The sequence below is a fragment of the Sebastes fasciatus genome, chromosome 12 (genome assembly GCF_043250625.1).
Source record: "Sebastes fasciatus isolate fSebFas1 chromosome 12, fSebFas1.pri, whole genome shotgun sequence".
Taxonomy (NCBI): domain Eukaryota; kingdom Metazoa; phylum Chordata; class Actinopteri; order Perciformes; family Sebastidae; genus Sebastes; species Sebastes fasciatus.
The window spans coordinates 5,203,110-5,229,581 of NC_133806.1; the positions used below are offsets into that span (position 1 = coordinate 5,203,110).

At 41.9% G+C, this 26,472-nt stretch overlaps 1 protein-coding gene across 2 annotated transcripts in view; it reads left to right on the forward strand.

Annotated features, from left to right (window-relative positions):
* Positions 1–11,645: 11,645 nt before the first annotated feature.
* The window catches only part of LOC141778484 (lamin-A-like), a 44,600-nt gene continuing 29,773 nt past the window's right edge, over positions 11,646–26,472 (forward strand). The window contains exons 1-2 of one of the 2 annotated variants that reach the window (XM_074652776.1): positions 11,646–11,792; positions 13,559–13,941. In XM_074652776.1, the coding sequence (XP_074508877.1) occupies positions 13,604–13,941 (338 nt within the window). In that variant the 5' untranslated portion in view covers positions 11,646–11,792; positions 13,559–13,603. Of the gene's footprint in view, positions 11,927–13,558; positions 13,942–26,472 lie in introns of both variants that reach the window. The other variant, XM_074652777.1, reaches the window with a different exon arrangement.

Consider the following 26,472-nt stretch of genomic DNA (forward strand, 5'->3'; position numbering starts at 1 on the left):
CCACTGCTTACTACTTTAAGTCCTTTATTTCAGAAAGAAGTATTGTGCTTTACACTCCACTACATTTATCTGATTGTTATATATTTAAAGCAGCAGTGGGTAGAAATGGAGCAAATATGATTAAAAAAAGTTATTTTTATAAAACGGTCACTATATCCAGACAGTAGTGCATGAGACAGGAAAAAAATCATGTGCCTCTGTGTCCACCGGTGTCCTCCGGTGTCCTCTGGTGCTCCTAACGGCATCTGCAAGATTTCACAGACCGGAGGAAAACAACCAATTAGAGCCAAGGTGGAGCCTTGCCGTCTTTGAGCAGCTGTCAATCACTCGTAAACTCTGATGAAACGGTCAAACTAGGCAACGCTGATCAAATATGAATCAATATTCTGGTACTGTAATGCCTATTTCTCACCTCAAATGTTTTCAGAAACTGAAAAAGAAAAGTGTACTGTTTAGCTGTAAAATGAGAATGTTGTGACTCTGCAGCCATGATGAGATCAGTTGAGGAAATACCAAGCACCGTCCACCAGCCGGACAAAGTCTCCCGTCACGGGCTGGATCTTTTAAAGCCTGAAAACAGAGCCATGAGGAGGTGCAGAAGTCTAGTTTTCTCTCAGAACACTTGAATTACAATATGCTGAAAGGTTATTATGAATTTGTTCCCAATAATGCCAAAAATATTTTTGCCTACTGCAGGTTTAATTACAACAATAAAATGTTGTTTGCATATTAATGCATGTATAATAGTACAATCTGGAAGGGCCATTATGTCCCTTCTGTGTACTTTTGGTACTTTAAGTACATTTTGCTGCTAGTAGGGCTGCCCCCTCTTAGATTAACATTAGATCAGTCAGCTAATCAATCATTTCAGTCTTAATTGACTAAGAATTCTTTGTTCGATAAGTCGTAAAAGGTAAATTTCTCCATACAGTTTATTTCGTTTACAATTTCACTCCATTAATCCTTTGTTGGAGGATTTGACTGCAGCCATTTCTATAGTATTTTAAAGAGATATTCATCCTGAGCCGTGACTTTGTCTGGGATTGTCTGGCCAGGTATAATGTGTCAAAAGAGCAATCAAATGAAAATGGTCAGACATTATTTACCCACACTGCCTCCAGCATTCATCCTGCCCCTGATAATCCCTTTGAATAAACTGAATGCAAGTAAATTGAATTAAATTGAGCTAACAAAATTAAATATAATTAGCTCCCGCTTGACCAGCTACAACATTAAAGTGATGGTAATAATAATCATAAATGTAGTATATACTGTACTGTATATGATGACTCTCTGAAAGGGTCAATTCAGCATAATGAGTACTTTTACTTTGGATGCTTTAAGTACATTTTGCTGATAGTACTTTTAATTTTAAATGTGGCACTTTTGTTTGTATCGGAGTATTTTATTTTATTATTACAACAGAAACATGTTTACTGTTGGAAAGCTACCCCTGTGACTGTGGTTCTCAAGGTACTTTTTGTGGGTTTGGCCGTCCTAACGGTACATTTTGTGGGGTGCAGTCTTGTACCAAAGCATCACCATATGAACATCTTTATTAGTTGAGTTATGGAATAATTTCAGAGATACAGAAGACAAGCTAATACTGCCCTGAAGGTGCATTTCCAGTACCAGAGGCTACAATCACAACACATTCTCAAGCTTTGTTTTCTCTTCATCCCGATGCCTCCAAGTGACCCACAGTCCTGCTCCATCATTTATGAACACTATGAATGTAAACAAACCATTTACAGCTCAGTAACATGGGTCATGTAAAATTCATGCTCAGCTGTTACATAATAATAAGCATATCCACGAAGAGTAAAATATCTCCAGCCAGCACACTTGAGTTGTATTTAATTTGTGTGTGTGTGTGTTTTTTTGTTTGTGTTTAGAACGAGTTTGGGATCACAGGGAATTAAACTGACTGCACTATTCAACTGGGCCATCTGTACGGCTTGATAGTGGCAGTCATGCTGGTATAGTTGCCTTGAGGAATAGCTGTATGGCGCTTCCTGGCAGCCGGTTTAATTAAATTATCAATTCATGTGAAACACAGCTCAGGTCAGTGTATCAATCATTGCCAAAGTGGGTCCAAGTGTATTGATAATGTTGGTAAACAGGTATCTGAATGTATATATATATATATATATACACCCCACTTTAGGAGTGGATGTCTTTGCAGCTAGTATAAAGGGGGGAACTGTTACGCGACCAATAACTTTTTCAATATATATATATATATATATATACATATACTGCATATACACACATATATACATATATGTTGCTTGTATAATATATAATAAGAAAATAAAAACATATATATATATATACATATATATATATATATCTCATAATATATATATATATATATATATACATATACTGCATATACACACATATATACATATATGTTGCTTGTATAATATATAATAAGAAAATAAAAACATATATATATATATATATATATATACCATACTATATATACTATACTTTTTATTATTATTTTTTTATTTTCAGTGAAGGCAGGCGAAGTTTGTGAAAAAAACAAATATTTAAAAATACAAATAACTAAATAAAATTAATATTATGAATTTTTTATTTTTTATTATATATATATATATATAAGAACAAAATAAAAACATATATATTTTCTATATTATTATAATTATTATTATTATTATTATTATTATTATTATTTATATATTAATATATATATTTTATATATTATTTTATTTTATTTGTATTTATATTTTTTTTTTTGGGGGGGGGATTTTCAGTAAAGACACTAAAAAATCCAAATAAGCCAAATAAATAAATAAATAAATACATTTCACCAGCCTTCACTGAAAATCTTCACCACCAGTTAAATAATAAAATAACGTCAGTAGGACGCGGACCAGAGCGTTAATAGTGGCCGCCAGGTGGCGCCGATAGGCTGCATTGTAATTAGCAGAGATTGGCAGTGAGGACTAATCAAGTGTGTTGATTTGCAGGTGGCTGCCTGTCTGTCTGCTGCTGCTCGGCTCAGAGGAGTTCACCACCACCGATCTGTTGAAAGAAGAACCGGCCCAGTGGATAATATCATGATTAACTCGACTGTGGACATTTTGAAAGGTCAATAAGGAAAGGAAAGGAAAGGAAAGGAGGAGGACGTGTCTTAAACGACTGCAGAGAAGCTTTTCCACAGAGAGAGACGGTAAGACTGTTGATTCAACAATGTGTCGCAGTGTAAAGAGCTGCAAGCTGTTGTGCTTTGTGGCATTGTTGTTCTTGTTGTTGTTGTTTTTATAAAGGAGACGAGCAGACAGGGTGATGAACTAACTCATGAACTCAATGACCGATGTTCAGAGATATATCAGCCGTTTCTGTTCAGTGAGTCAGCCAGTAGAGGGCGCTTCTAGCTTCTCCTCTGTGCTTGTTGTGAATGGATGAGAGGTGACAGACAAACAGACAGACAGCAGGGGGCGCCAGAGAGGCACAGCATCACACATCTGCAGCATCACACATCTGCAGCATCATTCATGAGGAGAGAGGAGACTTTACAGACACCCAGCAGGTAGAGGTACACCCAGTGGTGGAAGAAGTACTCGCATCATTTACTCAAGTAAAAGCACTAATAATACCCCACTGTGGAAATACTCCAATAAGTAAAAGTCCTGTATCAGCAAAATATACTTAAAGTCAGAAGTCTCAAATTCAAATAAGCTTTATTGGCATGAATGTTAAGGTTACATTATTGCCAAAGCGAAATACATATGTTAATATATTAATGAATAATTACATTTCACAAGAAATAATCACAATCACAACATACCAAATACATTTTAAATATACATTAAATATACTGCTCCGGGTCACATGGCGATGTGTCCTTGAGCAAGACACTTAACCCCAAATTGCTCCCTAAGGCATAGCCATCGGTGTGTGAATGAGTATTTAGATTAGATCCTGCCATCAGTGTATGAATGTGTGTGTGAATGGGTGAATGCTGACATGTAGTGTAAAGAGCTTTAAGTGGTCGGAAGTCTAAAAAAGCGCTTTATAAATACAAGTCCATTTACCATTTACATTCTTTTACAGATGTAGTTAATCAAAAACATGTTCGGAGCTTGTAGCACCTCTTATTGTACGGCAACAGTCAACACATTTTGCAGCTAATATTGCACATTGATTTTTCTCCCCACATAAGTATGGTATTTTCTGAGGACCGGGGAGATGGATGAACTCAGGATATATGTTATTTATCTTTTCAAAGAAAGCATCTCTCACATCCTTATATTTTTCACAGCACAGTAAGAAGTGAGTCTCCACCTCATTGTGCAGTAAAATGTTGCCTGTCAGTCTTTTACTATCATATATGATGTTTCTGGATTAATATTACTGCAGCATTAATTATTAATGTGTTTGTTTTCACTGCATTTTACTGCTGTAGATGTTTAAGGTTGAGCTGAAACACATCTACAGCAGTAAAATGCAACATAATGAAGCAGTAATATTAATCCATAAACATGATATATAATAGTAAAACTCTGACAGGGAACATTGTTTTTGTACTTTTACTTTTGATACTTGACTTGAAAACATGTGAGCCTGTCCTTTACAGCACATTTCATACAGGGTAGAGCAATTCAAACGGCTCAGCAGGTGACTGACTAGCTGATAATAAAACAATACGAATATAAACCGTAAAACAACTGGAGACTAATGCACACAAGGAATAAAGATTATGAAATATAATTATAAAAATAGAATAGATAAAAAATAGATTACAAAAACACATGGAGATTATTCTGCCTCTTTTTTATATTTACTGTTGGGTGGTTGAATGTGCTCATTATAGAGCTTCAACGATTAATCAATTAGATGTCAACTATTAAATTAATCGCCAACTATTTTGATAATCAATGAATCAGTTTGAGTCTTTTTTTAAGGAAAAAAAAAAGTTAAAATTCTCTGATTGCAGCTTCTTAAATGTGATTTTCTGGTTTCTTTCCTTCTTTATGACAATAATCTGAATATCTTTGAAATGTGGACAAAACAAGTCATTTGAGGACATCATCTTGAGCATTGGGAAACACTGATCAACATTTTTCAGACATTTTATAGACCAAACAACTAAAAAAGGGACTCTCTGTAAAAATCAGAAATTGCTTGTTAACAGTGACACCTGTGGTTGGTTGAGACTGAACGTGATTGACAGGTGTATCATGTTGATAACTGTTAGCAACATTAGCAGCTAAAACCACGATATCACTCTATATTTCAGCTGCTTGGCAGTAATGTTAGCTGACCAAACGAAGGTCCTTCCATGAATCAATGCTGATCCTAGTGTCAACCTTTCCTGCTTCAGCGTCCTGACTGTGGTCGGAGAGAACAGGGGAGACACCGTAGTTTTGGTCTCCTGGGCCGAACTATAGAGAAGTATAAAATAGCATAAAATTCAAATAATTAAGCAAAGTACAAGTACTTCAGAGTCGCAGTTATGTCCTGAGGTAGATTAGTTATTTTCCACAACTCAGTCGTATTTTTACTTTATCGACAAAACTGTAAATGCTGGTGGAAACAGATGTGGCTCCAGAGGTGAGATTGCTCACCGCTGTAAAATCACACAGATATGATTTTCCAGCCCACAGTAGTTGAGGATTATTGGGTCTAGGTGTGGGTATACTGCCCCGTTTACAGCTTCCTCGACTTCCACCTGGGACAGTTAACTTCCTGGTGTTTGCTGATTGAGGTAACAAGACAAGTTTCTTGTTCATACCTGTTTAGTCGCGCTCAAGACCTCTCATCAGAGATGACACATTGTGTTGCCCGAACTCAGCAATATTCAGTCCACATTATGAAAAATTATAAAAATGAATTTGCATAAGCCCAAAGGCTGCGGGATCATGTTGAGAACAATTTGCATGGTAAGCAAAGCTAAGGCTCACAAAGGCAACGGTACCCAATATCAAACTAATGTTTAGCTTTACTTTGAAAAGCGAACAGAGGTCTGAAGAACAGGCTCTTGTGCGTTGGACAGAGATACGCTAACAGTCTTTTATTAATGATTAATGCACATTGTGTGAACAATGGTCTCTTGAACTGCAGAGATAACACAGTGAGAGACTGCTTTACAATTATAGCGGCCGCTGCTGCCGAGGTACGAAGCACACTCAAGGACAGTTGACGTGTTTCTGAGTATACCGACTGCTGGCTTTTCAAATGAAAGATTAATGCGTCTGTGAACTGTTAAATTGTTCAAATTAGTCATCTTTGTTTTCGCCACGTTATCTGAATCAATACATGAGATATACTGTACGTCTGAACAGGAAATGGAGAAAAGGTGATAAGGGAGGAAAACGAGGAGCTGCTCCTCAGGTTTTGAAACTGGAATGGGTGCATTGTGAATAGTGACCTTGTTACTTTAAAAACATTCTTAAAGAGTTCCCCTCCAACTCCAAATCTTCTCACGCTGAGTCCTTCTCTGTCATTGCCCTTTCTCTCCCAGGAGAGCAAAAAGTCAGTGGCTCATAATGGAGGAATAAAACCTCATGATTGCACAACGGCCACGCCTTGTTTTGAGCTGCCCGGTTGTTGGAATGTCATGAAGGCAGAAAGAGAGAGAGAGAAGTGAGGAGGAGAGCTGACTGCTAACACATTGTTCAGTACTACTTGTCTCGTGAGTTGCATCACAGTCTGTCACGCCTCCTCCTGTCTCCCTGCTTGATGAGTGCATCTGGGATTTTAGACTCCAAAAGACTCGAATGCATCGGCAGTTGAAAAGTGATGGTTTATTTTTTTAATTTGCCACATTTCATAATTTAAAGTAGGGCTGATGAAGGAATTTCACCTGCGGTGATAATAATTGGCTCAACAGCAGGATATGCGATATTATTGCCTTTTCTTTTTGAAAATTATTTAATTTATCCTGACTTTAGTGCTATATAAATAAGATTTATTGTTAGGCTATGATTAAAGGGACTGTTTGTAACTTCTTACACGTATAAATCGGGTCAGTGTCCCATGCGTGTTCGCGTGTGGCTCCAACACAAACTACACGGAAGCACCAAAACCGCAAAGTTCTATCTAGTGAAGCCCGTCTTGCAAAACAGTGTCAACTCTTCCTGGTGCAGCCTCCCGACCGCGGCCAGAAGACACAGGGGAGACTGTAGCTTTGGTCTCCAGGGCCGGAGTCGATGCTGCTCTGCTCCTCTGCCTGCTCGTTCTCACTCGCTCCACCTCTCACGTGAATGCGCGCACACTACACACTGCAGAAGACGGGAGGCTGAAGCAGGAAACGCCAAGATCAGCACTGATTCATGGAGAGACGTTCGTCTTTAAAGCAGCATCCTAATAATCGACTACAGTTATTAACTTTCTATTTTTTTATCTATTTCAAAAACGTTCTCTCGTTGTTGCATGTTTCACTCAGCGTACGTTCTTAGCTGTCCATCGTGTCCGATGATGACGATTGCTCCAGGGGGTTAGGGGATGGGGGAGGGGGTTCAGCGTCGTTGGCGCTGGTGCCACTTCATGTGACTGTGGAGGCCGATGCGTGAGCCACACACTCGCCCGCAGATGGGGCAAGGGAGCCCAGATGTTGTTGTAATGCCGGCTGCCCGCTGGTGTCGTTGGGCACGCCTTTCGGTCCTCCTCTGTTGGGTGGTGTGGTGTATTTGTTCGGTTGCTCTGGCACAGGTGACCTGCCAGGCTGACCTATCAAGTGCCAGATGTTCCAGATGGGTGGGGTTTATGTTGCAGCGCTTGAGGAGGTCTTTAGTGTAGTCCTTGTAGCGCCTCTTTTGTCCGCCAGCAGCCCGTTTTGCGTTGCTGAGTTGCCCATAGAGGGCTTGGCGGGGCAAGCGGTGGTCAGGCATGCGGATAGTATGCTCTATCCAGCGGAGATGTTTTTTTGCTAATGCTGCTTCCATGCAGATGGAGTTGGTCATGGAAAGGATCTCTGTGTGAGGAGGCCGAGGATTTTTTGGAGGCATCGAATGTGGAAGGCCTCCAAGTTTTTGATATGCCGTCTGTATGGGGTCCATGTTTCTGCCCCATAGAGCAGAGTGGAGGCACATACCGCGTTGTAAACAGCCACCTTGGTACTGATCTTCAGGTTTTTGTTTTGGAATACCCTTCTACGGAGTCGCCCAAAGGCTGATGAGGCTTTGTTGATGCGACTGTTTATTTCAGTGTCAGGGGAGCAGTCTGAGGAGATTGTGGAGCCAAGATAGGTGAACTGGTGAACTACTGTGAGTGGAACACCACCTGTTTGAAAGTTAGGGAGTGAAGGAGGTTGGGTAGTGAGTTGTGCCATGACTTCGGTTTTTTGAATATTGACCTGGAGACCAAAGGACTGGTATAGGCTGGAGATTGTGTTAAGGGCATGCTGCATGGACTCTGGGCTGTGTGCAAAGACAGCGCAGTCATCTGCGTATTGGAGCTCATGGATTTGGCATGTCTTTGTCTTTGTGTAGGCCTGGAGCCGTCGGATGTTGAATAGACTTCCATCAAGGCGGTGCTCCAGGTGAACTCCATCTCTGTGTCCCAGGGTATGGTGGAAGAGGTGGGTAGTGGCTGAGAGGAGAAGATTGAACAGGACCGGTGCCAAGACACAGCCCTGCTTCACCCCTGTGTTGACCTTGAAGGGCTCTGACTGGAGTCCTCCTGTGAGAACTCTGGCTTGCATCCCATCATGCAGTTGCTGCAGGATGGAAAGAAACTTGGGTGGTACCCCAAGTTTTGAGAGCTGTTTCCAGAGCAACTCACGGTTTATGGTGTCAAAGGCTTTGCTGAGGTCGATGAAGGCTATGTACAGGTCCTTGCGTTGTTCTCTGCTCTTCTCCAGCAGCTGCCGTAAAACAAAGATCATGTCAGTAGTGGATCTGGTCTTCCGAAAACCACATTGCGTTTCTGGGAGAGCACTTTCCGAAATGTACTCCACCAGCCTATTGAGCATGATCTTTGCCAGCACTTTCCCTGCGGTGGAGAGGAGAGAGATTCTGCGGCTGTTCCCACAGATGGCTCTGTCGCCCTTCTGTTTGTAGATGACCACAATGTTAGCGTCCTTCCAATCCTGAGGGACTATCTCAGACTTCCAGATGTTTATGATCAGGAGATGTAGGCGGTGTGTGAGGAGGAGCCCCCCATGTTTGAGGATCTCTGCTGGGATGCCATCAGGTCCTGCACTTTTGTTGTTCTTTAGGCTTTCAATGGCTTTATGAGTTTCAGAGAACTGTGGTGGAGTGTCAAGAGGGAGGATTGGTGGAAGGTCTGGGAGTTTATTGAGGATATGGAGATCAACGGGGTTTCTGTGGTTGAGGAGGGTCTCAAAATGATCCGCCCAGCGGCCAAGAATATCATGGCGGTCCTTGAGAAGAGTGTTCCCGTTTGCTGATCGGACAGGGGCGATGGTCTGCTTCCTGGGGCCATATATGGCTTTGATGGCATCATAGAAGCCCTGGGTGTTGTTGCAGTCTGCAAACTTTTGGATTTCTTGTGCCCTCTGCATCCACCATGCGTCTTCCATGGTCCGGAGCGCATGCTGGGTTGTAGCTCTTGCTTTGGCAAAAGTGGCTTTCAGAGTGGAGGATCCAGGGTTTGCCAGGAGAGCTATGTGGGCTTCATGCTTTGCTTTGAGAAGTGATTTTATTTCTGTGGAGTTGTTGTCAAACCAGTCCTGATGACGTTTCCTTGACAGGCCAAGTGCTTCCGAAGCTGCAGCGTTGAAACCATGAGTTCATTATCACAGATTCGTTCTATAATCTGGGAAACATGTCGATTATCGCTCCTTTCTGCTTCGGGGAACTTAGGGGAATTTTGAGCATCTCTCGATTTGATTAGGCAATGATTATTTTCATTGTCGATTAATCTGTCGATTATTCTTTCGATTTATCGATTAGTTGTTTGGTCTATAAAATTAAAAATTACTGTCATAGAGGAGTAAAGAAACCAGAAAATATTCACATTTAAAAACCTGGAATCAGAGAATTTTTTACTTTTTTTTCTTCTTGAAAAATGACTCAAACCGATTTAACTGATTATCAAAATAGTTGGCGATTAATTCAATAGTGGAAAGATGGAGAAAATCCATCATCAATCATTTCGACTGATATTGCAATTGCGATATGATTTGCAATATTAGAGGGAATAATATTTCTTTACATAATTATTATCATTTTGACTGAAAGCATGATTATGAGGTGATTTTGGCAGGGATCTGTACCAAACTAAGATGTTTTCTTAAGTTTGTAAAATATGATGTGTAGGCCAGGACGTCTCTGCAGCACCACAATATTTAATTTAATAATTGTCTTTTTAGACACACATTTCACTTTTTAACAAATATTGCGCATCCTGCGATTTGTAAATCGCAGTAAGCCATGTTGTGATTTCGATAAAACTTTTATTAATTGTGCAGCCCTAGTTGACAACTAATCGATTAATCGTTGCAGCTCTAGATCTGATTATTGTTGGTGCTCACAGACAGCACAGGAAAAGGCCAGGAGGTTTTGGAGAGTCGTAGAAAAGCTTGTTGGAGAGAGATGTTTGGGCCGCCAGCCAGGCATTCTTGTCTTAGTGTGACTTCCATGGAAACACACAAACTTAGGATGGAAAGACAAAGAGAGAAAGAGAGAGAGAGGGAGGTAGAGGTAGAGAGGAGGAGGTGAACAAGTGAGCTGTTTGTAGAGAGATGCGTGACGCAGAGCTTCAGAACAGAAGCTGACGGCTCCTTTCCACTGGAAGGCCACGCTGAAGCCAGGATACTCCCTTCGCCACTGGGCCTGCCCCATGCCCAAAAACAGAGATGCTGTCTTGCCCCTTGTTTAACCACATGCACTCACACACACATGAATAGACTAACCTCCATTTCCATGGTGAGGACATACACACACACACACACACACACACTCATGCAGAAACCGTCTTTTTCCCCTGCATCAGAACTTGATTGGACCTGTGACTCCATTAACTCCACCCCGAGGAAATAAATATAAGACCAGAATCAACCCGGTTTTGAGTGTCAGACCTTTGGACATCCAAGATGACTTGTGGGAATTCTCCTATCACTCACTGGGAATATGATACAAAAGATTTCTGGACCTTTTTCCTCTTTGGATTCAGTGGACAAGCTGGCTGACAGCTTATTTTTCATGCAATGGATAACAACACAACACCGCTATAAGAGGTGATTACCATGTACTTTGGACTTGTTTGATTACCTCGTGATGTAGTGTGTGCCAAGGTCGTCTCTGCTCCTCTCTCAAGCATTTTTATTTTTTGCTCTTTAAAAGTGAAACCGATATTCTTCCTTGCTTAGGCCGTCACGGTTGCTTTCAACCAGAAAATGTATTGTTCATAGCTGCAGGGTGGAGCAGGGTGAGATCCGCACATTCACACACTTTCACCCACCTGGGAGCTGTTCAGTATCATCGGTGTCACTGCGTTTTATTGACAGATCACTTGCACCAGTCGCTGAGGTCAGTCTGTCTGCGAGGGCGCTATGTGAGTGAAATGAGAAAGGAAAAGATAGGGCCAGTGCAGGGAGAGATAAAGCTCAGCAGTTGCTCTGAGTGTGTGTGTGTGTGTGTACACAGTCTGTCTAGCCTGACTCCTCCTCGCCGCCTCACCCTCCCCTCTCTCTGCGCTCCCGCCTCCTCTCTCCCTCTTCAGCAGTAGGTACATGTGTGGTGAGCGACAGCTAGGAGAGCAGTTCAGGGCACGAGCCAAAGGCGCACACACCCACTAGCAGAGAGCAAGGCTGCATTATTCAACGGATCCTCTTCTCTCTACACTCCTCTGGGGTATGGCACACACACACACACTCACAGCAGCTCACACACACTCACAGCGCGCAGATAAACTTCTAGAAAGGTCCTGTACTCTCACTTTTAGTCCCTTCAGCAGGCTGAAGTCGAGAGGTTCCCACACAGCCGAGGTAAGGATCAGAGAGTCTGCTCAGATTTCTGTCTCCCTCTGAGACTTCATGTGTTTTTGTTCCACTGATAGACAGCGCTTACAGATAATGTTTCTCATCATATAGTGCTTGTTTAACAGCTCAGAGTTATTGTCATTTTGTCAGGGGAGCGGGTGTGGAATAACTTTAAAAAAAGTTGTAGCTCATTTTACAGCCTGCTGTTTCTAGAAGAGTGGAACACCTGTTAACGCTCGCCACATTTCGGGAGCGTAAAGTGGATGCTTCATTTATTCAAAGTTAAGGCCAGAGAGTACTTGTGAGTGTATGGGTCTGCTCCTGTGGGCGTGTGCACACGCTATCATGTGCATGCATGTGTGCGCCATCCCACCCACATGGGCGTGCATGTCCTTGTGTGCACTTTTGGTAATGGGGCGGTGGAGGGGAGGACGGTAAAGTCCACCCACTGCTGAACCAAATGGAGTAGGCTTTCCCGCCGTTCAGTGGGGAAAGGGCTGAGATTTAAGTTTTGATTAAGTCTCACCTGTTTAGCCACAGTTGATGATAACAATACTGATATTTTTATTAATATTGTTGAAGGCCACATCCATAATTGCTGATATGGAAAATAACGTAGTCCATTTGCAGGGTTTTTTATTCAGTGATTTATCGGATTTACACCTCGAAAAGTTTGCGTACATGTGCCATGTTGGATGCATAGTCCAAGATTTCAAAGAGGATCATTTTCCCTTCCCCCCATATTTTCACCCTCCTGCACTCTTTCATTCATTCTTCTGTTAGCACACTTCTGAAGCGGATATACTGTATGTCCTTATAAGGGCATATTGCAGCATTTGTTGATATTATGAGTCAACACTTTGGTATTACCATTGGTGCTGGTGCAAGCTTTTTTTCTTGTGTGGTTTGCCTCCATTTGACCAAAAAGTCTGTGGAGAGCAGAGAAGGAGGAGAAATGTTTTCATTTATTTTGGTGTCCCTGGCTACGGCTGCATATTCTAAGAGTCATTATAAAATGTTTTAATTGCCTCGCGAGTGAGCCGAAGGTGCGGGTTGATTGTAACGTGGGAAATATGTTTGCTCAGGAGGGAACTGCAGGAAAGTGGCTTAACTGCTCCTACAACAATTTAATGGAGCCGGAGGAGAGAACAGCGAGGCATATGTTGCGACCGTGTGTTACACTTTGCAGTGGAAATACCAGTGTGAATAAGGGACATTATCAGGAGCACTAAAAGCAGGAAAAGGGCAGGAAAACTGTAGCACCTTCTTTTATACAACAATGAGGGTTTTGTATCCAAAAAAGTCCTAAAGAGAAACAAATTCCTGTGAACGAGCTCTGCCTCTGCAAATGACTTTTAATAGCAATTCAGATACAGCAGAGGGTGGGTATTAAATGAAGTTTTATAGATGTACTGACTGGCTGTGGAATCCTGGAACGTTATCATGCAGATCTGTGAGCAGACCCAGCACTGAAGGCGGGCTGCCCAGACAAGGATCAGGGTTACGCAAGACTGGAACATTTCTACACTATAATCCCCATTAAAGTTTAACGTGTGATTCAACCCGTGATTTGGTGCACTGCGTTTCCAGTGAGGGCAGATACTGTAGTTTTCATTAACTCTCCTTCCTCCCCCACAGCCAGTGACTCACCCCCTCTGCACCTCTTGCTGAGCCATTATTACCATGGAAACCCCGAGCCAGAAACGCGGCAGCCGCGGCGGCACCGTCTCCCCGGCCCGCATCACCAGGCTGCAGGAGAAGGAGGACATGATCAACCTCAATGACCGGCTGGCCGTCTACATCGACAAGGTGCGCTCGCTGGAGTCTGAGAACGCCGGGCTGCGCCTGCGCATCACCGAGTCGGAGTCCTCCATGACCCGCGACCAGTCGGGCGTTAAGGCGGCCTACGAGGCAGAGCTGGCCGACGCCCGCAAGACCCTGGACCAGGTGGCCAAGGAACGAGCACGCATGCAGCTTGAGCTGAGCAAGCTGAGGGAGGAGTACAAGGAGCTCAAAGCCAGGTAGGAGGAGCACGTGGGGGGCGGAGCTAGAAAGGGAGTGGCTTTGTTAGTAGTTGTAGTTGGTATTTTGTCCATCACATATCATTTCTGTTAAGTGCATTAGAATAAAACAGACTTTCATGCAGTTGTACTTCAGAGTCTGCAGATGCACCAGGAGCCATCCATAAATCTTTCACATTGTGTTGCACTACTGATGACATAACATTTATTTGCCGTTGTCTGGTTCAACTGCCTTTTTGGCAACTGATCCCACGGTAGCTTGGGAATGTTCCTGTTGCATGAGTCACATTACAGGCCAGTAATGTTTACTTTGTAGCACGGTACAAAATCAGATAAATCGTTGTTTTGGAGAACAGAGTTAAGCCGCAAAGGTAAAATGAGAATAAATGATATGTGACATAACTTATGGTAACGTTATTACGGTATTACATTATGTTCCTTTACGTGCTGTGGTACATCCACCAGCAGGTTTGTTCTGGCATTTGTGTTCCTTTTTTTAAAATGAACATTATTCATAATGTTCCAAAGCCATCAGCATTTCAGCTTGGAGTGAGAGGCTTTCTGTTCTTTATTGTGTTTCCAAAACATCTCACAGTAGTGGTTAAAACTGAATGTTGTAATTTTACCTTTTTGTGCTGTGATGCCTCCAGTTCACACCTGTTGTTCTGCGCAACTGTGGTGGTGCAACACCCTAATTTTCTACCAGGAATGCCTTGTGGAGCGTGCAGCCATACCCAACATTAGCTCCGTAGATTACATTCCTGGCGGTTAAGTTTGTATGACTCGTCAGTTAAGTCACATTTAGCCACATGGGATTGTAGAAATGACACACCTCCACCCAAACGGGCTACACCTTTAACACACAGCCTGCTCTGTTACTGCCCTGATGACAGAGTGTCTTTCATTACAGTGCTTGACACAACTCAGCTGCATAAAGCTCTATGTGATAATACAGCCCAGTATTGGCACAGTGGACAGAAACTTAGAATTCACATGTGTTGCACTTTTAATGGGGTTAGATCATCAACATGCTGCCCGGTGTTCACAGATCACAGTGGATCAAGAAACATGTGGAGTAGGAACATATCTAACTATAAACCTAGGAGCCTCTGTCTGTCTGTGTGTATATGTGTGTGTCCTTCACATATCTCAAGACCCGTTCATCCAATCTACTTCACAGTTGGCGGATGTATTATTGGGGACCCACAGGAGTGCAGTGTTGAATTTGGTCCAATTTGGACACACGACTCATTCAATATTAATAAACTTTGAATAAACAAGCGGGGGCGGGGCTTCAGGGCTCTGCGCACTGAGTCCAGCATGTCGTCTGCAGCGGGCCGACCGCGGCTCATTGACTGCAATTTACTTTTGCTTCTGGATGCTGGATATAATAACGTCGCAACCAAATTCTTCCTCACGTACCTGGAGTCAATGAGCAATGAGCGGTTCTCGAAAACTCTGCAAACAGCACTTCCGAGGGCCAAGCAATCGCCCGTTCTTAATGTCTGAATGGCCACGCCCCGAACAGCCACAGCGCAAATATTTTACTACATTAGGAAGTAGTAAGTAGTAAGTCCAATAAAAGTGACCCTAGTGCTTTTAAGCCAACTTGGCACTGAAGGTGTGTGTCTGTGGAGGGTAATAAATGATTAACTTCAGGTGGTGTGGTGTTAAAAGTGTGCAATTATATTACTCCTACTGTGTCTTTTGAGATGTATCTCAGAGTTTGTTGTCGGTATTTTCCTCAGCCGTGATTACAGCTACTTAGGTGAATGTCTGCAGATCAGACTGCTGCTGCTGTACGCCTCAGCCAGTGGTGGCTGTTGAGGAATGTGTCAACGTCTTGGCAAAGCGCACCTCGGGTTAGAGGGGTCTGAGAAAATGGAAATACTAAATGGAAGGTATTTGTACTCCCCCAGTACATTTACTCACATGTCAGACTACATGTGCTCCTTTACAGTCTGCATTTTGTAGCACACAGATTCCCTTTTTTAGAGAGTTACAGAATTTAGAGATAGAGACATTCAACACATGCCTTTTTAAAAAACAACTGCATTTCAACAAGGCAGGGAGTACTTTCCCCAAATTAGCGCCATTGTGTTCTCTTCACTAAGTTGATGTTATTATTGGATGTGAACTGTGAAGCATGTGAATGTGCACAAAACTCAGTGGGTGTGGCTCAGTGCTGCGTGTGGAAAGATGAATAAAAATGGAAAAGCTCTGCAGGAAATGTGCCTTTTTAATGTGGCTCATTTGTGTCTTTGTGTGTTGACCTTCATTGTGGTGTCACTAGCTCATCAATCTGTGGTTTGTAAATTTGCACATACTGTAGGTGGATGAGGATGTTGACTTTGTTGTGCGCTCTGGATAAAAGGCGGTGTGTGTGTGTGTGTGTCCTGAAAGTGATGAGAGAACAGTATTATAACATTTTCTATTCACTTCCAGACTATCCACCCGTGTCATTATAATTCTCCAGCTACTTGGCAAGAGAAGCACCAACAGCTCCCGCAGCAATATACTTTTCTAAAGGAAGCGGATCTTTTGACGCATGTGTGGTGGAAAAGAATCACTCAGTCCAGCCTGGGCCGGCCTTATCTGTTATACTTTAGCCTGTGTGTTTGGTGTTTGGTTGCCATGGCGCTCTGAGAGTCTTGGCTCTGCTGTGTGATGGGGGGCGGTGACTCAGAGGTTTTTCGTGGCCTTTGGAATGGGCTGACTGTGGACTCACTGTAACCAGGAAGTCAGGTTTATTAATACACGCTGTGACGGCGGGCTGCTTTGACCGGCACGCTGAGCTGAGCTGAGCTTCAGGTGGCGACAGCAGCAGACGGCAGCGCAACAAACACTAGACAGCTACACTATGTTGACTTTTCGTCGGGCGTCCTTGGTTATTCCTCTCGTGTTTTACAGAAACATACACAGCAACAGGTGGGGCCGTCACTGCAGTTCAGTTGACTGGACACACCTGTTTAGCCCAAAGGCATGACACTGCGTCTCTTCACACACATCTTTGTATGCATAACTACTAACGGCAACACATGCTGTAACCCCCTCCGCCCTCCCACCCTGAGGCAGTAGCTGTAGCTGCTGTTGGGCCAGAATGCCAAACATTCTCCCTAAAGCACTATTTGACTTGTAAATAATTAAAAAAAGACACATAAAAAACTTGGTAAAAGTGGGTGTGGGTGGAATGTGTTTATTTTAAAATGAAGTTAAAGCTTGGAGCCAGGTATGCAAGGAGAGTAAAACCAGGTCAGACAACACTAAATATGAACCCTTGAGCTTCAGCAGGAGCCACAGAACTCAAGACCTTCTTCAGTCGTCTTTCCTTTATTCCTGAAATAGTGGGTCAGGCTGGCGTCTCTGGCCCAGTCTAACCTCCAGTGGTGCCACTGGCTGTGAAACATGAGCCTGTGTGGGGGAACTGGCTCATCAGTGTCACTGGTTGCAGGACTTGTTCTCTAAATCCTTTGTTAACGCTCCACCCAGGCAGAGTAGAGTAGGGAGTATTTACAAACTACACATGCATATTTCATGTCACAGTTTGCTTTATTTTTTTTTTTTTTGCAAAAGACATGTGCTCATATTTGAACTATAGAGCTGAAACAAAAAAAATGAAAATAATTCGACAACAGTTTGGACAATCAGTTGAACCATATTCCTAATTGAAAATGCCAAAAAAAATCACTGCTTTCAGTTTTTCAAATGTAACATCTTCATGGTTTTACTTTAGGATATTAAACTAAATATCTTTGTGTCAAGCCATTTGAATATGTCAACTTGGACTTAAGGAAATAATGGGCCCCATGCAGGATGCGATTTAAGGAATAAGTTCTTCTTATTTTTGTTATTTTGATTATTTTGTTAGTACCCATTGATTTCTGGGATTCACCAGTGTTTTCTTATTTTTGCTCTTTTCTTTTGTAAGAGGAAATTTTATGAGTGGCCGAGAGCACTCTGACCAATATAAGACAAAAACCATCCTGTTTTCACAGTCTTCAAATTTTTTTAAATGTTTTAATTTGATGAACATAAAAAGAGCAGATTTGGAGGTTTGAGAACATTTGGTGCATCTTGAGTTGACTTAGTTTTTCTCTTATTAAAATTAAAAGGAAATATAAGAGAAATATAAGAAAATGTTGCTGCATGAGGCCCAATGATGGGCATTTTTTTCTATTTGCTATTTTCTTACATTAAATCAAGAGATTTGTTGGGAAAATAATCTTTACCACCAGCCACTGTTGACTATATTAATGATTATGTAGTATTATCTGTGCCTAAAATCAAAAGCGAACTATTTGATAGTAAGATACTAAAGTTTGAACAGCTCCTTTTGGTCAAAGTCTGTCTGATAAGGATTAGACTCAACTGTAAGGGTTGAAAATTAAACCGTCAAACCCTTTCCTGGATCCGATCTGCTTTGTATACATAAGAGCAGTGATTTACCTGGTCTGGATCGGCCCCACCTGTCGGCACAGAGTGGTTTAGGGTGTGGCAGCAGGTAGAGGAAGCTCTCAGACATTTTGTTGCAGTCAGTCATCAATAGGAACAATGTTTTTATAACATGGATGAAATGACTGCTATGGTAGACATGACGTGGTAGAACGTGTCTAGGCGCAGCACAGACTGAAGCTCAATATAAAACAAAGATCTAGTGCTACGCTGACTGTACATGTTCTTGTGTTGTATTCAAGGACTGATATGAAATGTTGAAGCCAACTATCAGAGAACACAGCAGGAACAGGAAGTGCTCTTATCTTATAGCCCATTTCCTGTCTTTGGAATATTTGCTTTGTGTTACACTAGTGCAGTGCATGTTCAGAGCTCATGGCCGTCTAGAACGGGCCGATTGCTTGGACCCCAGAAGTTCTGCTTACAGCGTTGTCGAGAACCGCGGTATGGCTTCTTGTACCCGCGCAGTGTGAGGTTGATTGGACGAACGCTTCTCGAGATATGCGAAGGACAGTCAATCATACATACTGTTCATACACAGACCGACAGACAGGGACAGATACTCCCTTATAGTTAGATGATGCTGCTACAGCGCCACCTATCAGCCAAATGTCACCAAATTTGTCATGGTCACTCATACATTATATCTACACATGTCTACCAAATGTGGTCCCAATAGCTAGAAGCGTTCAGGAGATATGACATTGTTTGTAATATACGCCCTAACTTTGAGGGCTAGCTATAGCAAAACTGTATGGAACAATCAAAAATCCAAAGAAGTAACTATTTCCGACTTGATCCAGAGATGTTCTGTGCCAAACTGGGTGGTGACGATTGCTCAAAATTTGTAGGAGTAGCAAAAAAACAGATTTGGACAAAATTCTAAATGGCGGAAAATCAGTCTAGACCAGGGCTGTCAAAGTTAACGCAATAATAATAACGCGTTAACGCAGAGACGTTTTAACGCCACTAATTTCTTTAACACATTAATGGGCGTGGCTTATATGGATAGATTTAGTTTCTTACGGTTCAAAAGCTACAGGCCAAAACGTAAAGTTCATTGTTCTAGCGCCACCATCTGGTCAAATTGCACCACATTCGACGCTGCAGTCCGTTGGGTCCCCAGCAATACACCCGCCAAGTGTGAAGTAGATCGGATGAGCGGTTCTTGAGATATGCGAAGAACAGACAGAGAGATTCCTTGCTGTATAGTTAGATATGACCTATGTGTTTTTGCAGTTTATTGTTGCTCATGATCACCCACAATCCTCTTTGATTCAGTTAAGTGTTTGTTATCCCATGAACTACTGTACATCTCCTCATAATGGCCCATTTAGATGTAAAGCTGTATTCTGACCTTTCTTGCTTGTTACTATCTGGAGGCTTCATTTACCTCGTGTAGCACGTGACCGTTTTTTTATTGCTGTCTCCGAGCTGACACAGCAGGCGCTGACATTTGTGGTGCAAAGGAAACAAACCTCACACACTAAGCAACGCAAACAATAGGATAAACAAAAGCTTTTTAATATTCATCCCATGAGGAAAAAGGGGAAGTAAAAGGGGGAGAGCGTGATGCAGCGGTGGCAGAGGTGGACGTCATAAAGCGGTCTAATATTAGTCACAGCTCGAGTTTCAGTGAGTAAAGTGTCTATGTTTAACTTGAGGGAAACTTTAAATGTGACTCTAAGGTGACACGTTCTACATCCGTGCTATTATGGGACATGCTGTGGATAACAGGAGGACTCCTTCAAGCTGCTTGTGTCAAGTTTGTTGAGATGAAAATATTTGCCTTCAAAGACTCTTCCTAAAATGGACAAGAGCAAGCCTGCACTCTACGTCTGAAGCATTTCAAATGCCTGGGCTGTTTTTTTTTTTTTAAAGTGAAGCTTTCTTTCAAGAGTCTTGTGGCAACAGTGAGAGCATTATACTGTCTTCTCTTTCTTAAGCGATTGGGAAAGTACCTCTGACTGCATCTCAGACTAACTCTGCTACTGTTATTATACCAAACAAGAAATCAGTTTGATGTAGAGCTGCAACGATGAAACAGTTAGTCACCAACTATTGAATTAATCATCAACTATTTTGTTAATCGATTAATCAGTTTGAGTATTTTTTTAAGAAAACAAGTCAAGATTCTCTGATTCCAGTTTCTGAAATGTGAATATTTTTTCTGGTTTCTTTCCTCCTCTATGACAGTAAACTGAATATCTATGAGTTGACATTTTAGGACGTTATCTTGGGATTTGGGAAACACTGATTTTATAGACCAAAAAACAAATCGATTAATCAAGAAAATAATCGGCAATGAAAATAATCATTAGTTGAAGCCCTAGTTTGATGCACACAACAGACTGAATTGTAAAATAAAATTGCAAATGATTTATATTTAGGAAACTCTAGGAAATAACCAAAGTATTGTAAACCCAGTTAATTCTTTGTTGATATATATATTTAAAAAATGCTTTATTTATTGGTAGTTACAACTAAAGAAAACCTGATACATCCCAGGAAAAAGAAACTAGGGCTTTGCCTAACGATTACTTTCATTATTGATTTATCTGCAGGATATTTTTTTCAATCAATCGCTTGGTCTAATAGTTAAAAATGCTCATCACAATTTTCTAAACCCCAAGATGACGTCTTGAAATTGCCTCTTTTGTCCGACCAACAGTCCAAAACAATATTCACATTTTAGAGGCTGGAACCAAAACCTAAAAGATGAATTCATTATCAAAATAGTTGCAGATTATTTCTCTGCTGAAATCTCTACAACAAATAATAAAAATATTCTGTAGTGCAGCAAATGTGAATATGTTACAGCTTCAGTCTAATCTATGGCATATTATACTGTATGCATCTTCCTTCCAACATCTAAAAGACGGATTATGTAGATTTGATAAAAAACGAATGACTATAATGAGCTGTTATTAGGTCAGAGTAGCTCGCCAGGTTCTTATAATCCTCGTTGTTTAAATGTCAAATAGCCAACTTGACGGGTATTTTTCTTTTAACACTCAATTGTGGAAGCTTAAAGTCGGTGACCACCTCATTCATAATTGACTGCATCACTATAATACAAAGCCAGCAGCCATTAGAACACATCTTTTATCATAATAATTGCACCAATAGACCTTTTTCTTTCACCGCAGACATTTTGACTTGTCATATCAGGAAAAGCCGGTAGAACTGATTAAATTAACAATGGATTAATTTCCAGTAAGTGTTCCAGTTAAGTCATGCTACCATGAGCCTGGAACTGCCGTCATTAATGTTATTAATCACACCACAATGACATCTAACAAAATGTCAATTTCTTTCTCAAATGCATCTCATAGTCAGTGGCACCCTCTCAGGTTTGAATGTGGAACAAAATTAAACAAACATTTAGCATTTCATGGATTAAATTGAAGCTCAGCGCCGTGCGACCTGCTCCCCAAGGCCAGAAACGGGCTGCGAACCACCGTCAACCACCGGCAGGCAGATTTCATTGTGCTGCTGTACGTCTTTGCTCATGCCGTTTGATCGCACGTCTCTTCTGTTCTTGTGGCTGCCTCGGGAGGGAGGGAGCGAGGAGGGGGAAACCCTGTGTTCCCCTCCGATGATCTCAGCTTGTATTATGTGACAGCAGACAATCGTCTGTCACATTGAGTCACAGGATGGCAGATAAGAGGGCAGAGATGAGCCCGTGGTTTTGGGTGTCATCCAAGTCACTCTCTCTAAGCGTCACAACACTGAAGACTTTCAGGCTGAATAACTTGTTCAAAAGTACAAAAAAAACATCCTTTCTAGTGCTTTGCATATGAGAGGGATGAATAATTTAGACCTGAATTATTTTAAAGAGATGCATTAGTAATTTTTAGGTGCTGTTTTTCCTGCCCAACACATTCGTCCTAAAGTTTCTCTACGGCATTTTGTGAAATTACAGCAGAACACTGAAAGTTAAAAAGTGAAAACTAAAGGAGTAATGCACGTTTTGTTCCGCAACAAAATTCACTTTTTGTATCAAGAGATTACAGCTACAATTTATGATAATTTTAATGTAATTATTTGCTCTTAAACTGCTAGAATATAGTGGAAAGTGGAAAAATAGTGCTCCAGGGATGACATATTTTTGTTGCCCAACCAGGAAGTTAGCATCACCCTGGTTCCCTCGGCAAAAAGCCAATGGGATTGATCCATTGGCTTTTGGATTATTGCAGAAAATAAACTCTGTTGCAAACACACGTTTATGGTACTAACATGCGTTGTTCAGCAAGATAATCTTCACAAATGAACACCACTATCCACGGCAATCGGCAGAAGTAAAAAGCTAACGTTAGGCTATACAGGAATTACACCACGGTCACATGAACGAGAGTATACACAACGAGGCCTGTAACGGTGGACGAGTCGGCGTGATGACGTTTAGTAGTCTCATTTAGACACTTTTTAGCAACCGCCTTTTATAAGACATATAAAAGTTTCAAAATTCATGAAAGGGATATTTACTATTTTATATTGTAGAACAAAACGTTCACAGAACTTATTTCAGGCGTCTAACTAAAAAGCCATTCAAAAAACCCATTGACGTCCAGACGAGGAAACCGGAAAAGCTAAAATGCTAACTCATTTCCAGGATTTAGGACTCATTCCTGTAGCACTCTATATCCCAGATCCCAAGGTCATGTGTCTTCAGATTACTTTGATTTATCTGCCAAACGGAAATTACATTTACAATTATATAAAACAGAAAAATGCAGCAAATCCTCTCATTTGAGGAGCTGGAGACAGACATTTTTTGGGGCATTTTTGCTTGAAAAATTGCTTAAAGGATTAACTGATTATCAAAAGAATAGCAGATTATTAATTAACCATCTCAGCTCTGCAACAGATTGATAATAGATACTGACCTTTTTTTATGCCTTCCCACCGTCGACAGCCCTGTCCAGAGGCATTATGTTTTCAGGGACGTACGTCTGTCTGGTGCAACGTCCACTTGGACTCAAGAATGAACTCATTAGATTTTGGTGGTCAAAGGTCACTGTGACCTCACAAAACACGTTTATGGCCACAACTCAAGAATTCATATGCTAATTATGACGATTTCACACAAATGTCTAACAGGATCAAATGATGAAGTGATGGCATTTTTGACAGACATGGATGTAAACTGTAAACTTGACTGGTTGGTGGAGGCATACAATCGTGAGGCGGTAATTCTAATTTTCTGATCCATAATGCCGAGGTATTATACTGTATATACTGTATAATAATACAGATTTGTTTTGTAAATATTTCTATATAATACAGACAATGTCAGTAGATGCTAGGGATGCACCGATACCAAGTACTTACATTTGGGTACTCGCCAATACCAAGTACCGATACGAGTACTTCTCTGTGCCAAAAGACCCTCGTTAACAGCCAGCTGGAGGGTGTGAGCGACACACAGTAGGCTGGGGAGTACCGCGACCGGCGGTGCGCCGCGATCGGCTCTAGGTCGGCTTGGAAAGGCTCGGGGCGAGGATGCTTCCCGGGGCAGTGGACAAAGTGCTCGCTGCGCCCTCTCTCCCCGCCGGGGAGGGACGGGCCCCCTGCTCCCGGTGCAACTGTCGACCGGACCCGAAACATGGTGACGAGAAGTTAATGTCACGCTGCCGTAAAGCGGTATCGGTGCCGTTGTATCGGAGCTGTTTTGCGAGTACCAGTACATGAGCACAGTATCGGACCCGATACCCGATACTGGTATCCGTATCGGTGCATCCCTAGTAGATGCTACAAGTCCTGATGAGAGTATGGCGACTATTTGTTCTCTAACAGAATACGTTGTAATGGAGAACAGATGTGCCTGTAGCTGTGCTGAATGGCTGCCGTATGTGTGGAGACGTCTCTGTCGGGTTTATTGGTGTGCGAGTAATGAGAGAGTCGGTCTTGGACTTCAGCAGACCAGAACTTGGTACCAAGCAGAGGTTTTGGCAGGCTGCTGTGTGTGTGAGTGGAGTTTATAGAATTAGAGTTTCCATAGAGCCTTCAGAGCCAGCCAAGCCCTCGATGACTCACTCGCACATGGACAGAGTAAATCACTTTAACATGGTGGGACTCCAGTCTCTCTCTCTCTCTCTCTCTCATAGTCTTTCTTTCTCTTGCTTGCTCGCCCTCTCTGCCCAAAGTCCAGCCCATCGGGGGGAGTGGGCAAGGTTGGCTGCTCTGTAACCTCAACCATCCCCGTCCCATCTGGTTCGTTATGTAACTTTTGTTCCGTTTCCAGATCTGCAAAAACAAAGCGAATTTACTCTGAAATGAATTGAAGTTGGATGTTTGGAGCAGTTTCTACTATATAATCTAAACAGGGCGCTGAGTTTGAATCAATGTGAGACGTCTCAGATGTTCTGCATTAACCGTGGTTGTACTCTTGTTTATTGGGACTGAGGGAATTTGATTAGGAGCCAAGTTTTTACATTTTGATGTGGTTCCTCATCAGTTACAGTTTGTTGTACTTTGGTAAAATAATTAGAGATGCTGATTATTATCATTTAAAATCTTTATCAGCTATTTTACTCTTGTGTAAATGTGTTATTTTACGCACAACCAAAATTATTTTTTGTAACCTCTTCCACTCCTTGAGGGTGCCGGCACCCTGTTTTTCAGAGGCTAGTACCAACCATGATGCAATACTAGCGTGTCAGGAAGGAGGCTAAAGTTGAGCTAAATTTTGGCGAGGGAAAATTAGCACGGCGATTTTCAAAGGGGACCTTTGACCTCAAGATATGTGAATGAAAAATGGGTTCTATGGGTACCCACGAGTCTCCTCTTTACAGATAATCACATGCAGTTTGGGGCAAAAACAATGCAGTTTTTTTGCGTGCAGATTTTCCGAGCAGTTTCCAGAACAGAAGCGCTCGCCATCCAATCCCTGAAAAAAATGCAATCCTTGCAGGAATCTCAAAATGGAAAAAGTTTTTGATCCCAAATCACAGCATGGCTTTTTCTACGGTGTTCCTCAAGGTCTTGGTGTCTTAATGTGGTATTTTTGATCAATCTTTAGTTGTTAAATTTTTTTTTCAAATTTAGCACCAAATCTGTGTAACAAATGGTATCAACCCAGAAGTCTGCAACAATTTATGAGACATACTAGAGCATAGGAATGACCATCATATACTTCTATCATAATGTTCTACGCTCTTATACACTTTAAACATTTATTTTAATTAATTAATTAATTGTTTTAATTATTTCTGATTCATGACTAGAACAGCTTAACACACAGTGCTGAGCTGCATCTCAAATTAATCTCCAGGTTCCAGCTTTTAGATGATGAACACCACTTCTATGTGTCATTTACTGCTGACCTGCTATCTCCCCCCAAAGACCCCCTGGCCTGTACCCCCCTAAAAAAGACAGAACTAGGTCTAAGAAAAAGAAGGGTGGAGTGGAAAAGGTTAATATCAGTTTGTGTTTTCCCACACACACACCCACACACACACACTCCTCTGGCTCAGCAAGTACTTTGGAAATAGTTTGCATGTTTTTTTTGTTTTTTTTTACTTGATGCCAGATGGGTGGGGTTTGCCACAGAGAACAGGACACGGAGTGCCAGAGTTTAGACAATCACAGGATAGTCAACGTTTTCAGCGTTTTACAGCTCACCTGACACTACATGAATCTTCCCGATGCAAACTCCACCTCCACCTTTTGCCTTGCTTGAACACATTTCTCTTTCTGTTCGACGTGTTCGAGCCCTCACCAGTGAGCTCTGCTGCGTTTCCTGTCTGTCTGTATTCAATGCCAGTCGCGTGAGAGCACCCGATCGCCGGGCTCGTCCCACAACCACAACTTGGTTCTACTCCAGGCATCAAATCCTTTTTTTTTTCTCCCCCCTCATACGCTAGCAAAAACTAAAGAATGCTGACCAAAGCTCATCACCGTCTCATAAACTCCACATGGGATTTGTTTAGCTTAAAGCTAACATTAGCAGCACTCTTTGTACCCTTGGAGTTTTCATTGTAACTCAGTGCAGCTGGAAAGAGCGCCGAGCCTCAACACAATCTGTTGTTACTGCGTGGAGCATAAGTGAGGGTGGTGATAACACCGGGGAGATTT